This window comes from Heteronotia binoei, unplaced genomic scaffold, assembly GCF_032191835.1.
Source record: "Heteronotia binoei isolate CCM8104 ecotype False Entrance Well unplaced genomic scaffold, APGP_CSIRO_Hbin_v1 ptg001006l, whole genome shotgun sequence".
NCBI lineage: Eukaryota > Metazoa > Chordata > Lepidosauria > Squamata > Gekkonidae > Heteronotia > Heteronotia binoei.
Window position 1 is genome coordinate 51,610 of NW_026800150.1, and position 16,197 is coordinate 67,806.

General features: G+C 40.5%; 1 protein-coding gene across 1 annotated transcript; it reads right to left on the reverse strand.

Annotated features, from left to right (window-relative positions):
• Positions 1-3,732: 3,732 nt before the first annotated feature.
• On the reverse strand, positions 3,733-15,761 carry LOC132590898 (ras-related protein Rab-23). The gene is made up of 6 exons (XM_060263822.1): positions 15,542-15,761; positions 15,042-15,127; positions 11,694-11,850; positions 9,453-9,535; positions 6,588-6,680; positions 3,733-5,503 (listed from the first exon to the last, which is right to left on the reverse strand). The coding sequence occupies exons 1-6, from the start codon at positions 15,694-15,696 to the stop codon at positions 5,364-5,366; spliced, it is 714 nt and encodes a 237-aa protein (XP_060119805.1). The 5' UTR covers positions 15,697-15,761; the 3' UTR covers positions 3,733-5,363.
• Positions 15,762-16,197: the final 436 nt, after the last annotated feature.

Below are 16,197 nucleotides of genomic sequence, written 5' to 3' on the forward strand. Positions count from 1 at the left end.
TTCCTAAATTGTTTACCTTTAAAGACAGAATAGCCCTATGCAGACTTAACACCATAATGCTCAACCATAATTTGAAGCAATGTGTAGGCCATAATTGAAATAGCCATGGTTAGAAACCCCCTTGCATTGAGCAACCATAGTTAATATTATTTATTTCTTTTTGTTTGCTTACTTTGTTTGAATCGTATCTAAATGTTTGTGAGCAGCTTTGGGTCCCCACCAGGGAGAAAAACACGACAGTGAGTTGCCTAAGTAAATAAATCTCCACATGTAAAAGCACCAAGTAGCTCTTAATGGTATCTTCCTATACCCAGCTCCAAGCTAAATCATGGCTGCATTGTTCATTTGGAAACTTTCAGGTATTGTGACCCCTTTTCTCCCCAATGGGGACACAGAGAAGCTTACATCACATTCTTTCCTCCATTTTATACCCTCTGAAGCAGGTTAGGCTGAGAGGAAGTAGCTGGCCCAAGGTCACCCTGTAAGTTTTCATGACAGAACAAGGATTCAGACCTGGGTCTTCTAAATCCTAGTTTGATGCACGATCACTACGCCATGTTGGCTCTCAAAGCAAGTCCGTAAGCCATGATTAACATTAATTTTAGGTAAATGTTACAACTGCACCAGGTCAGATTTTCAGATCCAAGGCACTATCCAGTGAGCTGAACTTTTCCACATTTCTCTCCAGCAGCTTTTTTCATTTTCTTGTGCTTGCATTTCAGTATTAAGTATTCACACAATATTCAACATCATGAAAGTAATGAAATTTTGTGATACTGGTTTCTGTGTGAAATTCCAAAGAAAAAAAGCTGGGTGAACTAACCTTGTTTAGCATATGATGCCATGTAATGGAACCACTACTGTTTGGCTAATAGGTTACAGTGACTTAGCAATCCACCATGGTTCACAAACTAAAATTCCATTCTGACTTTTGCAGATTCATGTTTCAGTATTCAAAGAAATGTTAGTAGATAAATGTTCATTTTACTGACCAACAAAAGGTGTTTTGATCAACTGAGTACATTCAAAATACTATTCTCTCTAAACTGGGAGTATGCTGACTTTAAAAATATTAAGATTTTTTTTTAAAAAGCACATTCATTTAAGGCATAACTAGTCTATCTTAAATTGCACCAGCTCAGATCCTGCCCAAAGTTACCAGTGACTGAAGGATTTCCATCAGTGGAACACCAGTTTTTCATTCCTTACCACCACAGGCCAAGATTTCCGTCTGAAATCTGACTGCATTCCTGAGGACAGGAGATTCTAGGAACACCATGAGGGGAGAGCTGGAGTTCTGCTGCAGAAGGGGATGATCAATGATAATGCCCCCCTCCACTTGCAGAATTGCTGAGAAGGTTCCAACATACTGAATATGCACTCCTGCTTATAAACTTAAAGACAAGCCTTGCCTGTCTCAGATCAAGGCCCACCTAATCGAGTATTTTTTGGAATAACCTGTGCAACAAGCAGTGACTAGATAGTCCATCTGAAATTACTTACTGAGCCACCAAAGGCTTTGTTTGCCCCATGTCTCTTTCCTAACTTTCTCCTAAGTGCTACACAGGGTTTGCTCAGAGCCTCTGCCATTTTGGAGTTTATGTAAGCACAGTGTAAGAATACGTTCAGCAGTTCTCTTAAGGGTGGTGCAACCGACACAGAATGTTAATCTACAGCTATATTTGAGATCACACAGTACCATAGGGTTGCCAATCCCCAGGGGGGAGCAGGGGATCCCCCGGTTTGGAGGCCCTCCCCCCGCTTCAGGATCGTCAGAAAGCGGGGGAAGGGAAGGAAATGTCTGCTGGGAATTCTTATTATTCCCTATGGAGATTTATTCCCATAGAAAATCATGGAGAATTGATCCACGGGTATCTGGGGCTCTGAAGGGGCTGTCTTTTGGGGTAGAGGCACCAAATTTTCAGTACAGCATCTAGTGCCTCTCCCCAAAATACCCCAAGTTTCAAAAAGATTGGACTAGGGGGTCCAATTCTATGAGCCCCAAAAGAAGGTGCCCCTATCCTTCATTATTTCCTATGGAGGGAAGGGATTGAAAAGGTGTGCCGTCCCTTTAAATGTGATGGCCAGAACTCGCTTTGGAGTTCAATTATGCTTGCCACAGCCTTGATCTTGGCTCCACCCCAACGTCTCCTGGCTCCACCCCCAAAGTCCCCAGATATTTCTTAAATTGGATTTGGTAACCCTACAGTACCATGACTTTGAACAATCAATCAGAATCAGGCACACTGCATTGCAATAGGTGTTTCTGATAGTCTGAGTGATCAACCCAGATATGCTGCATTACATCTGAGTTATAAATGATCACTACCTACATTTTCCTATACACTGCAACCACAGTTGATATTAAATTTCATAGTTTACTAACAGCAATGCTTGCGGAGAAACAGATACATGGATCAAGGACTATCCTGCACAAGTGAAATAAAGACTGGAAGGCCTACAGCCAGCACCCTTGTGGTGTAAGCATGTTGTTCTTTATCAGCCTGGGATTACATGCACACCATAAAACCCACCCTTAGCCCTCTCCAGCTCAAAGCTGGCAGCAGTAATCATTGTTTCGAAAGGGAAATCCACATTTGCAGCAGTGTGCCGTTGAGAACCTCTGACTTAGAGCAGTAGTACTCCCAGTTCAACACTATGAACATTGACTAACATTCAGTACTAGCAAGCTTGGCACTATTTTGTGCTACTTGCTGCTGCACCACTTTGCTTGAAGGAAAAATACAGACTTCTTGTTGAATATAAATTTTTAAAAATGACCAGATCACAATGCTATACCTATGCATGTTCAAGATAGGTGGGGATAATTGTTACTTTCCTTAGATAAGTAGAAATGCTCAAAGTCTTCAACTCTGAAAACAGTAGTATGGACGAAGGTCTTAAAAGCACAGCAACACAAATTTGTTACTGCATTTATTACCCTCCCCTTCACTATGGAACCCAAGTTGGCTCACATAGGATCCAAGCCCTGCTAATTCTGTACCTCTATTTTCTACTTTGTTCACTGAAGGCATTTTCATTTGTGGAAGAGGGGGAGGGCAATTTATCAATTAATCCCTCCCACTGCAGGCCATTCCCCCTCAACGCTCATGATGTTCCTAGGAGTCCACAGGACATAATTTTGGGGGTAGACACAGAAGAACTGCAGCAATTGTGTTACATGAGTTCCAAAAATGACCCCCCCCCCCAACCCAGGCACCGACAATATCCAGATCACTGTAAAGCATGTGCCCTCCACTCACATATTGGTTTTATAGATGGCAATTGCATGTTATGGACACACTTTAAACTTGCACTACTGTATACAAAAGTAAACAAAGCAAAAAAAAAATGGCATCACATTCCTTCTCTTCAGGCAGTATAAAATAAGTAAGGCTACTGGTTTCATCTGAAAGTCCCCATATTTTTTCAAGTGTACAGAGTCCTAGGCATTGAACAAGATGGCTACATGGGCAAGGAATAATTCTTACTTTGCTTACATACCCCTGCCATTGTGCCATAAGTCTAATTTGGACCCACATAAAAAATACAGGTGATGATTAAATGTGATTGTTAAAAACAAAAGGTATCAATCCAATGTTTTAAAGTGAAAGCAAGGAGGGTTAATGACTAATGTCTATCTTGTGTCATCAATGAAAAAACTTTCTTGTGTAGGATCTGGGTGGCTGTTTCTTGTGCTCATGTTAAGAGATAGTTGGGCTAAGACTTCTCTGAAATGTATACAAGTTATATTTATTGTATAAAAACTCATGGAATACTAAAAGCCCTCTCCAATGTAAATGCCAGATGAAGACATACTTTCTAACACAAATACAGTATTTCAATGGCGATGAGTACATTCTGTAAAAGCAACTGATGCGGTACCTTAAAGTAATACTCATAGCAATAGACGATTTTATCCAACACATCAATACAACTCAGGCTGAGGAAGCTACAGTGCCACATCATGTGAACCATCGTTGAACATAATCTATGCACCAAAACTAGTGATATGCCAATATACTTTGGAAACAGAAAATTTGATGCTGGCTGAACTTTGCCACACAAATATTGCAGAATTATTAAACATGTATATGGGATTCATACTGAAAATGCATGCATGAATTAATGCTTTTGAAAAAGAACAAAGCAAACACATTAACATGTTGCCACTGATCCTGTAACACTAAACAACTATTTTAACATCCTGATCCTAAACCCATTGTATAGTAGTATATCATTTTCCATTAGACTTAGAACCTAGCCTTACGCACATTTACTCAGTAGTAAGCCCACAGTTCATGAGACTTACGCCTAAGTAAACCTGTGGCCTTACATTCGCACAATGTGATTAAGAGCAAGGTGCATCCTGAAATGACAGAAAAGGAAGAGGACCTTATTGAACATGAGATTCACAACAGTTATTACAAGATGCACTGGAAAAATGCTTTTAAAAGTATTTAATATTTGGGTAATAAATCTCTTCAATATTTGATCATCTTTTCCAAAAATTAATACCATATGAATATATAAGCTATAAATCTTTCTTTTTAAAAAGGAAACTTGACGTGCTTCACTTGACTATTCCTTTTATTTAGTTAAAATTTAGAAAGTGTATCAAATGAATTTGACAAAAATATTTTTAAGTGTAGCAGCATAAAAATTCATTATTTGGCACAGCAAAACTGTATTTAAAAAGGCCCATACTGTTGGGAGAACTTTAAACATGCACAGTATTGTTTTGGAAAGGCTGACTAAGGTGTCAGCAATTTTAAAAGTGGTGAATTGTTTGAGGATGCTACTTTAGTTATCAGGACAATGTAATTGCGTCAAGTACCTTCTTATCTTTAGCCTGACTCTTTCACCAAGTACCTATAGATGCACACTGCAGTTAGAATTTATAAACAATACAAATATTGTACCAATGAAACTGCCAGAATCTGCACTGGAGTAGTTCAACAAATTATAAACTTCTGTTTTAAAACAACTGCATAATGAATCATCCAGTCAGTTAAGAAAGAAAAACTATTTTATCTTAAGACAGAATGAGCGGTACTGAGATTTAGGAATTTCAGTTGAATTTTAAAAAGTGAGACTTGTTATGCACTTTAATACATCATACCTTTCAACCTGAAAGTTGTCCTATTCAACATAAAATGAATGCATGGGGCAATGGTTCTATTCCTGTGCCACCACTAGTCTTAACTATGTACCAACGATTCATTGCAGCAGCAATATCCACTACCAGTGTGGGATCCCATGTGTGGAACACTTGTGAAAGTACTGGACCACTACAGTCAGCTGTATTCCTTGCTGACTTCAGCTGAAATGCTTTTGTCAGACTGTCTTCTCTGTTTAGAACTTTAGGGTATGCTACAGTTGCTAAAAGGGCTTCTGTTCTTCTTGGTCCGTTGTTTGTTAGGCCTAAGGTTGATGACATCACCACCATTAAGCATGCTAGAATTCTGGCCAGAGTGACTTCCGCCTGCTGTGTTGAAAACACCTAAATTAAAAGCAACACACACAAAAAGAATTACATCTAAGCAAATCTACCATCTTTGAAATACAGCACTGGATTCAAACAGCCTTTTCACTAAATCTCATCGAATACTCCTCTAATACTATCATCTCCTACCCACAAGGATTTCATACACACAGGTCCCAAGATTCTAAAGACTTTGGGAGCGGTTAAAGACAACATCTCCTTTTTCTCCAGCCTGGCTGGATCCAACTGACAGCCCAAAAGCATAGATAATTTAACATTTTGTAAGTTATTTGTAGTTGATTATTAGCCTCCTTGAGTATTCAGTAATGTGGCCAAGTGTCTACTGAGAACAGCAAAAGGTAAAGCCTCCATCAATGCACAGCTTATTCTTTTAAAAGTCCATAATTTTTTTTTTAAAGCTTGGCCGTTCATGTAATGTCTATTGTTAGTAGATGTGGTGATCCACTGAAACAATCAAGAGACAATTATTATGTTAAAACCTTCTATATAGGAATCAACCTTGCCAAAGTAACCACTGTCAAGTTTATTTTCAGTGTAGAACCTAAACTTAGGTAAATGGGTGTCTGCACTCATTCAGGCTCTTGCTCTAACTACTAAGTACAACCATCAGAAAAGCAAACTCCAACAAACCTTAATGCACAAGCAATGGTGAAGGGAGAGAGGAAGAGCCAGAAAAAGGCTCTTGGAAGAAGAATCAAAATGACTATGAAGTGCTTTAAAGAAAGTCTATGTACAAAAGTTTAGCGTATCTGTACAAAAGCTCGTTTACAAAGCTCTTTTCATTGGGTGCCAGGTTTTTCTTTAAACAAGTCTTGTTCTTCTTCAGTAGCATAACTATCACTAGCGGTACTACATCTGGACAAAACCTTGACATTATGTTGGAATTGTGCATCCTCTGCTGTTCTTTGCATAACTTGAGTCTGTAAGATCTTGAAAGGACTAGCCAACACGATGCAACCAGTATAATCATTGCGGCCACAAGGACTTATTCTACCAAGTGACAGCACATTATCCTCTGTAGTGCTTTGTCAAATTATGACAGACAATACTATCTGGCTATACCTAAATATTGCATACGCACCAATTTTGTTACTACTCGTATGTACTACTTCTGGATTTTCAGCTGTTTGTTGTTTCAGTCTTTGAAGATACTTCTCAGCCAAATACCTGAAAACTGAAATTCACAGAACACTTTTTAGAAAAACCTCAGAACACTAATTGTGACAGGCAGTGCACACAGGGGCAATGCAGGAACCAATCAGAGTGGTGCCCTGAACCAGCTAGTCAGAGGTGTGTACTAGGAAAGGTTAAAATCTGACAGAGGAAGATGTAGCTAGTTATGATTGGGGAGGGGGGAGCGCTGAAAGTGAGAGGTTGGAAGCTAGAGTGAGAAAAAAGGGGTTTTTAAAATCAGAACATGAATAAAAAATCTGTGGAAAAATCAGATCTTTGATTAAGTTCTGCTCTCTGGGTCATGATTGTAAAAACGTGTTACAGCAAGCAAGCAAGGTTTGCTGGGTCTGGTGTATTACTTAGTGGCAGCAAAGTATTATAAACCTGGGTGAGAGAAGGCGTTTCATTGGGCACAAATTGTTTAAATCCTACCATCCCACAACTCAATAGTTAATATTTACTTTGGTTGTGCGTTTTTCTGGGTAAGCACAATTCTTGTTCACTTTCAAACACTAACTGTCAAACCGAAAATATAACTTATTAGTACTATGCCAAGTCTTTTTTTTTTTAAACTAAAGGGACTGATTCTATACTCGGTTCGCCAACCCATTAGCCAACAGCAGGAAAACCCCTCAATGTCTCTTTCTAGAAGTAATCACTTGCAGGGCTGGATTAATACTGCAATTTAACACACATCATATATTATTGCCAGTGTATGATTTTTCAAAGGCCATAGTAATCTATAAAATATAAAAGCCCTTTCATCTTGGCAAAACCAAGCAACCTTATAGGTCGGGACTGGGTGGGACTATGGTGCATCAACCTTTGGACTGTCAAACTATCGATCAAGAGTACTTGTATACCATTGGTTGATTCTGCTCCTCTCTCCCTCCCAAGCGGCTGTTGCTGGCTAGCAAAGTTGATTCTGTCAGTAAAAGGCAATCAACCTTAGTTCTGGCAGTTACTGGCTCTCCCTACTCTCCCATTGGCTGAGCCACCTGTCGCACTGAATCACAGATGAGAGAAAGAAACCTTTTCCTTGGCTGGCTGAAGGAGGGAAGAGGAGGCAAACAGCCAGAGGAAGGCTTCACTTGATTGGCTGAGGACTCTTCCCTATCCTCCTCTGGAAAGGGGAAAAATGGTGTACAGTAACAACTGTACACAAAACCTGTTGATTACATGTAGCTATATGTAATTTCAAGAAGATAAATCCAAAGTTCTTTGACAGTAGCAAAAGATTGCAATCCCTCACCCCCGAATCATGTGGAACTCACAACTACAGCAACAGAAACATCCTGGCCTTGACTATGTAAGATCTAATCCTACCAAATAACTATCAAACTACCACATATAATCCATGACCACCATGGGAGCCTGCAGTAGGATCCTAACAATGAGCTCCCATGGAAACTCATTTCAGAAGTGCTACAGGGACCCTGATTTGGTTTGGGCCTGTCATGATCCTAGGTCTAGTGTGGCCTACAGGGTCCAGGGAAGCCTGTATTAGAGTAGCAACCAGGTCTACATTTCCTAGGATCCCTTCTATCCCTATGACTGGGTGGGCAGAAGTTTGGAAGGAAAGCTTGCCCAATGAAGAACAGAGGGGTGGGTGCTGCATAGAAAGAATAAAAAGGCTAGCTAGAGAAGAAGGGGTGTTCTCTCTGGAAAGACTGAGCTGGAAAGAGGTTGCAGCAGGAGGGTTCCCTCATCCAAGTGGGGTGAGTCAGTATGAAATCAGAAGGATGGAACATCTAGTTAGTTGTATCAGGGCTTTTATTTTCTTTGTACCAACTTCACTGCTTTTTCATAGTTCACTATTGCACTAATAATGTTACAATAAACTTATTATTGTTATGCTGCCTGGGCCCTCACATCTCTTCAGTCACGGTTAAAAGGTAGTTGTTGAGAAGGAAGACACAGTGGTCGGGTGGGTGCTCTGGGCCCCTCCCAGACAGACCCATACCAGAGTTATGACAGCCAGCAGAGGCCCTCCCTGGTCCCCTGCTTGTGACAGGGCCTATGGGGTGAAGGAGTCTCTGCCTCGCTTGTCCCATTTTCCTGAGCCAGAACAGTCCCAGGGAAGGTTATTTGCCACAAGGGAGACTGCACACCCTCTTACAATGGTTTCAGGGCAGGAAAATGGCATATGAGAGGTGGCAGGAGTCCCTCCTCTGCCTGCACCACAGTCCCGATCTAAATCAGGCTCTTGCAGAGCTACCAGACTGAGTTCCAAAAGGAACTTGCAGCTGGTGTCCTGCTGTGTCCTTGGGATAATGTTGACTACTTGTAGGGTGCATTAGTTATCTTAGGTGGTTTTAAGATTCTCTGCTTTTGTTATTTTTAATTGATTGGATGATTGAGTCTTATGTTTTCAACAACCCCCCTTGACAAGCCTATTAAGATAATGAACATTTATGAAGCCAATGTAACACTGGATAGAAAGATGGAGCTTTGTCACAAACTCTTGTCATCACAATCAGCTGATTCCTGCCACCAGATTTAGATTGGTCACTGAGCACTTCCCCCTGGAAATTAATTTGTTTGAGGCTATTTTACTCAGGCCTCATTCTCAAGAGTTAGTAAACCAGTATCTAGAAAGTTCCATCTCACACTGTGGGTGGGACTCACTGGACTTAATGTTTCTCATCCATTTTAAATAGTTCCTGAAATCTCAGGCAGAAGGCTATGCTGTAACTCTGACAGTCCACCTGCAATCCAAAATTAGTCAGAATACCACATCAGGATAGGATCAGTGCATAATTACCATTCTTACCTTCTGTTACATTTAAGTCTTCCTTTACAGACGTTCGGTAGAATCTTAATTTTAGTTTTTTCGCCAATGCCTCAGCTTCTTCACTGTTCATTCAAAAGAGCAGAAAAAAAAACCCATCAGTATTTTTTTTTCAGTACAGTGGGTAGAATGCCTTTAGACTGGAACTGGTTAACCAGGCCACTTTCAGGATGAATTGAGGAAGGAGCAACTGTGCTTTGGAATGTACAGTTAGTATAGTGTAGTGTGGTTAGAGTGTCAAACTATGACCTGAGAGTCCCCGGGTTCAAATACACTCTCTCATGGAAGGTCACCCGGTGACCTTGCATCAGTCACTCTCAGCCTAGCCTAACTTGGAGGGTTGTTATTGTAAGCATAAAACGGAGGAAGGGAAACATTGTAAGCCACAAAGACCTCATTGGGGAGAAAGTGGGGTACAAATAGCTAAATAAATAAAATTAGATTTACTCATTACCAGAACAGTAAGAAGGAAGGGAACGATGAAGGGGGGGGGGCTGAGAACCATTTCATCCAGTCCTAAATAGGCACATGGAAAACCTACTTCTTGCAAATATAAGTTAGCTAGGTTCTCCCCGGAGTCCCCTCCCCCCCACAGTCCTTGGTGAGGCACTCTAGAACAGTAGTTTGGATCCTATTGAGCATGAGCAGAGAAGCGCTCAGGGCAGAGAACTGTCTACCCTTCCACCTCTGGCTGGAGCCTCTGGAGCCTGTTAAACACCTTAGTGGAAGAGGTTTTTTTAAAAAAGTGAAAATTTCCAATTGGTCAAATTGGAATTCCTTCTGCTAGTAGAAGATGTCGTTTGAATTCGAGCCCAAACTGTGCTGTATTGATTCCAGTGGGTCTAAAATACAGAACATGGTTATGTGTCTCCCCTTTTTAAATTAGGCGAGCACAACAAGACAGCATCAAAGAGATGGAGGAAGCTCAGCTACCAGCCTCCTTGCTCCAGCCAGACTCATGCCAGGTTTTGGAATTTAGCTAGGTGAAAACTGACCTCAGAGGTGTACTTTAAGCAGAAAGGAGTTCAACACGATCAACCTGCATGGTCCTTTTACACACTCCTTACACAGTCATTATCTTTATATGGAGTAACACATTCTCAGCCTAACCTACCCAACAGGTGTGTTTTAAGGCTAAAATGGAGGAAAGGAGTGTGATGTAAGCTGCTTTGGGTTCCCATTGGGGAGAAAAGTGCGATATAAATGAAGTAAATAAAATGAATTATATAAACGGTTAAATGCAGATCTATCTCACAGAAACACGTTTGTTCCATAACAAGTAGTTTTGCCTCCACTTGAATGCAATACAAGCATACCAATCTGGACAAAGGTATCTTAAGCAATATCTGTATCCAAAATATGGAGTACATCCAAGTAGTAGGGGTGAGCATGGCTTCTTTTAAAGTTAGGCAATCATATGCTTCAAAAGAAACCATTAAAAGTCATTAATGGTGCAATCCTAAGAACACTTTTTCTGGGAGTAAGCTCCACAGAATAGACCTGAGTAGGATTCTGAATAAACCTGTTTAGGGATTGCTCTCTTAAATGAACCAACTCAGGAACCAGAAACTGGCATGAATTTAGGGCAGTTCAGAGCCCCCAAATCCAGGGCTTTTTTGTGTAGCAGGAACTCCTTTGCATATTAGGCTACAACCCCCTGATGTAGCCAATCCTCCAAGAGTGTACAGTAGGTCCTGTAAGCTCTTGGAGGATTGGCTACATCCGGGAGGCATGGCCTAATATGCAAAGGAGTTCCTGCTACAAAAAAAAAGCCCTGCCCAAACCTATGTTCAAGGAAAGGGCTCCCCCAAACATTTACCAGACTTTGTCTAGTTTGTCTGTTCGGGGCCATTTAAGCCTAACAGCTGAGCAGTGTGGGGTCCATGGCAGAACTGTTAGGTTTAAATGGCTGCGAGCTATTTCACCAGTTCGAACTATTTCACCAGCTTCGAACTGTGTGTGGGGGTGGGGGTGGGGGTTAGTAAAATGAAACTGACCAGTGAAATGGCTGCCAACCATTTAACCCTTCCTGGGTGAGCCTCCCTCCCATGGCCAGAAGAAAGAGAGAACCAAACTAATCAGATCAGATCAGTTTGGATGGGGGCCCTTTTGGCTCAGTTTGGGGGCCACCCTGAACCCCAAACTGGATTTTTCAGATCCATGCCCATTCCTACTCTTTAATGCTTAGAAAAGCAGTTATATTAATATGCTGTTAACACTTACTTCTTTATACAAGAATCATCCAGAAGGTCAATCTTGTTCTGAACAAGAACTGTAGGTACCTCTCCAACTTCAGATACAACTTTCTCCTTCCAGTTAGGGATTGCTTCAAAAGATTCTCTATCAATAGTGGAAAACACAAGCACACAAGCCTGGGCTCCTACAAAATAAAATTAAACACAGTAATAACAACAGCTGACAGACTGGATTAACAGATAAACAGGGGTCCTCAGCCTTTTTCAGCCTGTGGACTCTGGAATTCTGACCCAGCTGGTCTGCATAACATTGGAGGTCCCCCATCAGAATACTAGCCATGGCCAACTTTGCTTAGCTTCTGTGATCAGGCTAACCTGGACCACTATGTACGGCTTTCTGCTAATTAGATAGAACAAATAGTTTCTCCACTGAAGTAACTCTGCATGTGCCAAACCCAAATATTATCTTTTGTTCAGTCATTGTTCAAATCATGTAAATTACTCAGATTTAGGTTCAGAGTACTATTGTGCCAGAACGGCTCTGGTGAAAAGTGAAACCATACAACAGCCCTTCGGGTAGGTCAAAAGGCCATTTTTGATCCAGAGTTGCTGTTGCAGTACCTCATCTTTCAAAAAGTCCTTCGCTGTCCTGAGCTGAAGGTTCATTGACAAACCAGAGGAACAAAGATTCTGCCCCTGCAAGAATGAGGCTGTCAATCCTAAACTCTATTCCTGAAGTGTAACAAAATACAGGAACAGGCAGGCAGTGTACACAGTGCTGTAGCAGCAACATGCTTCCTCTACACACACAACTCTTAAGTTTAGATGTGTCCTGGTTATCATATTTGTATTGTATAAATATACAAAACAAGAATGTAAAATAGAGGCTTCCAAAATGCATAGAAACAACAACTCAATATGTTGCACCAGAGAAACACTCCACCATTTATCTGCTGCAGAGCTCATTGTTTACCTTTTCAATGCAATCTTCCCCTGCCACGTGAAATCCACCGGCTAGAAGGTAGGTTCCAATCATTAAACATAAATTCAGGGCTTAAAGGTGGCAGAGCCAAAAGGGGTCTTGGCTGTTGGAACCAATGCTTAATTTGTTTATACAGAGAACCATGTAATGAACCCCTTATCAGGAGTGAAGCCGAACAATAAATTCCAGTGTTGTTCTTTAAAGAGCTGGCTACTCACGACATTCTATCCAGCTTGCACTGCAAACAGTGAATGAAAGGTAAGTTTACACTGGTAACCATTATCCCTGGCTTCTGCAGAGCTGTTCCTGTACTGTGAGCAATAAGTCTTGCATACTTACTGAAACTCAATAACCTATATCTTTAGCTCAAGTTCTTAGATAGTGGGGTTGTAAGAAATACCTGCAAAGTCACATGTAAGAGCGGGATGCCAACCTATTTTCATTTAGCTATGAATATCAGGAGCACATGCTGGGCAATGTAACAGTGCAATTAACCTTACAGACTTTTCAACATCTCTCAAATGCTTAAGGCAAAACCCGAACCGAAAAGAACAAAGTAAATGGCACAACATTTAGAACCCAACGAGAAGCTACAAGGTTATGTCACAGATTGGCACATTCATAAATTTAGAGATTACATTTTCTGTTGATTTGCAATTATTTTTTCATGCTTTAAATAGCAAGAGAAATTACAATGGGCTACTGCAAAATGCACAAAAACACAATGAAGGCCACTGAAAGACATTAGTTTCCACTGAAATTATGCATTCTGCACTGAAAGATGGATCAAGGAATGGTCAGGTTTTCTGTGTATGCTACCCTGCTAGCATGATGTTGGAATACACTGCCATTCATGCTAATAGTGTGCATGCTCCTGTCTTAAAATACCACCCTCACTGAAAGATCTTTACTATCTCTTGATAGCTAAAGATTTTTAGAATCCTTACGGCTTCACTGCTCTACATCATAGAGCTTTTATTGGGTGAAAGGAAAAGAATCCGTGTCAAAACAAAAAAGGGGGGCAATAACCAGGGCTTTTTTTGTAGAAAAAGCCCAGCAGGAACTAATTTGCATATTAGGCCACACACCTGATGTCAAGCTAGTTGGAACTGCATTCCTGTCTGTTCCTGCTCAAAACCCTCCCCCACACCATACAACTTTCTAAAGTCACTAGAAAAGTCAGAATCTGTTCCAAACAAGGTATCATCACATCCTCAGAAAAGCCTGTTTAGCCAATTTTGTTGTAGTCAGCAGGTCCATAACAGAAGAAGGAATGCATGCTGGAGGAGCCTACACCAATACCAAAGGATATTTAAATATTCCTGCCCCCATGTGGAGGCTACCAAAATAGATGTCATACAGAGGATATCACACTTGCACCTTACTGCTGCAATCAGACAGGGTATGTTACCTGGGGAGATTAAACAACTGCACTGTATATTCATAGCATATTCTTTTGGCACTGAATCTCTCCAAGCAACCAATCCAATGCACGCATTTAACAAGCTACAAAAATTATAGTTCCTTATGGAACAACAGACATATACTTTTTGAGCGGTGTCCTCCAAATGGAGGGGGAACCTAAGGATTGCATTTTGGGGAAGACCATAACTGTACTCAAATTCCCACAGATACAGTTTGTTAAAAAAAAAAAAAAAAAAGCACCCAAAAAAGATAGCTCCAGAACACTACATGTAATTTTGAAGGAAATACAGTAGTCCAAAGCATTAGACTCTTAGTGATTTTTAAAAATAAATGCATTTTAAATATTTTAAGAGCCAGTTTGGTGTAGTGGTTAAGTGCGTGAACTCTTATCTGGGAGAACCAGGTTTGATTCCCCACTCCTCCACTTGCACCTGCTGGAATGGCCTTGGGTTAGCCATAGCTCTGGCAGAGGTTGTCCTTGAAAGGACAGCTGCTGTGAGAGCCCTCTCTGCCCCATCCACTTCACAGGGTGTCTGTTGTGGGGGGAGAAGATATAGGAGATTGTAGGCCTCTCTGATTCAGAGAGAAGGGTGGGGTATAAATCTGCAATTCTTCTTCTTCAGTTATCCAGAAGGAAATAACACACAACTTTCAAAGTCTTTTAAAAACTCAGAAGAAAAATAATTAAGCGGCCTGCATTTTTTCCTTTGATGTTGATGAAAACAAACAAAGCTTTAATATAATCTTGCTTGCTGTGGGAGAAGTGTAGATGACTGGGGAAGGCAACGGCAAACCACCCTGTAAAAAGTCTGCTGTGGAAACATTGTGAAAGCAACATCACCCCAGAGTCGGAAATTCCTGATGCTTGCACAGGTAATTACCTTTTTACCAACATAGCACCCTAACAGTAAATTTATTAGAGCCTATAAGCAACAGCTGGATTTCATGTATGCCAATAATGCTACTTACCTCTGTAATAAGCTTTGGTAATTGCATCAAATTCTTCTTGACCTGCTGTGTCCCACAGCATTAATCGGACATCTTCATCACGGACTCTAAAATCAACACCACACAGTATCTCAACAACCTGAAATAGTTACATGCACTATAAAAACAACTGCTTGTTTAAAATATCTGAAAAATTATGCTAAAAGCATTGTTTGGTCTTGTCACAATGTTCATATCCACTAGAGAACATGTTTTTAGTCATTTGAAAAATTTCCCTTCTTTTCCTATCTTGATACTTCTGAAAGTTATTTTATAAAAAAGCCATAATTTTTGCATGTGTTATTCAGCTTGGTAAATCATGTGCCAAGACTACACAATACAATTAGCATATAAATGCCTCATTTATTAGCTCTATGGAGAATACTGTCACAGCACTTTTCCTTGGGAGAACATTAATTCAGCACTTACAAAAGCATTAATCAAAAAAGAAACAAGACATTGTGCTCCTGTTAAAAACATACTGAATTTGTCGTTCCAGGAAATCAACTCCAATAGTTTTCTTGTAGTCTTTTGTAAAAATCCCTTTGCAATATCTCTGGATCATACTGGACTTCCCAACAGCTCCATTTCCCACGACCACCACCTTGATGGCCACTTCCATATCTTCTTCCAACATCTTAGCTGGTGACAAAAGGCCACAATTATTTCACAACCTTATTGTAGATCTTCAAAGACTGGTAACTGAAAGACAAAACAAACAAATGATGGCTTTGTGATCAAGGCAAAGAACAACGAAATTTGATTTCAGTTTCTAATTCTGCCACAAACTTCCCATGTGACATCTGAGACTCCACACCAAGAATGTATTTTTGTATCTTCATCTGAGCCTTAAGATTCTTGAGCTGAATACAGTATGCCCCTGTATTGGTTCTAGAATGTACACTATTTATTTGATGTATATTTTCAGCCATAAGGTCTCCAAAGCAGCTTAGAAATCTAAAACATATTAACATCTCCTCCTCCCTCCCATCCAATATCTAAACCACCACTGGTGGACACAAAAATACATTCTTCATAGACACTGTATACACTTCAGCACCTTTCTCCTAGGAATAGAAATCTTGTAAAGTCATGGGAGCCAAGCAGGAAGAAGAGAGGTGCTGCTCTTACTCTCATG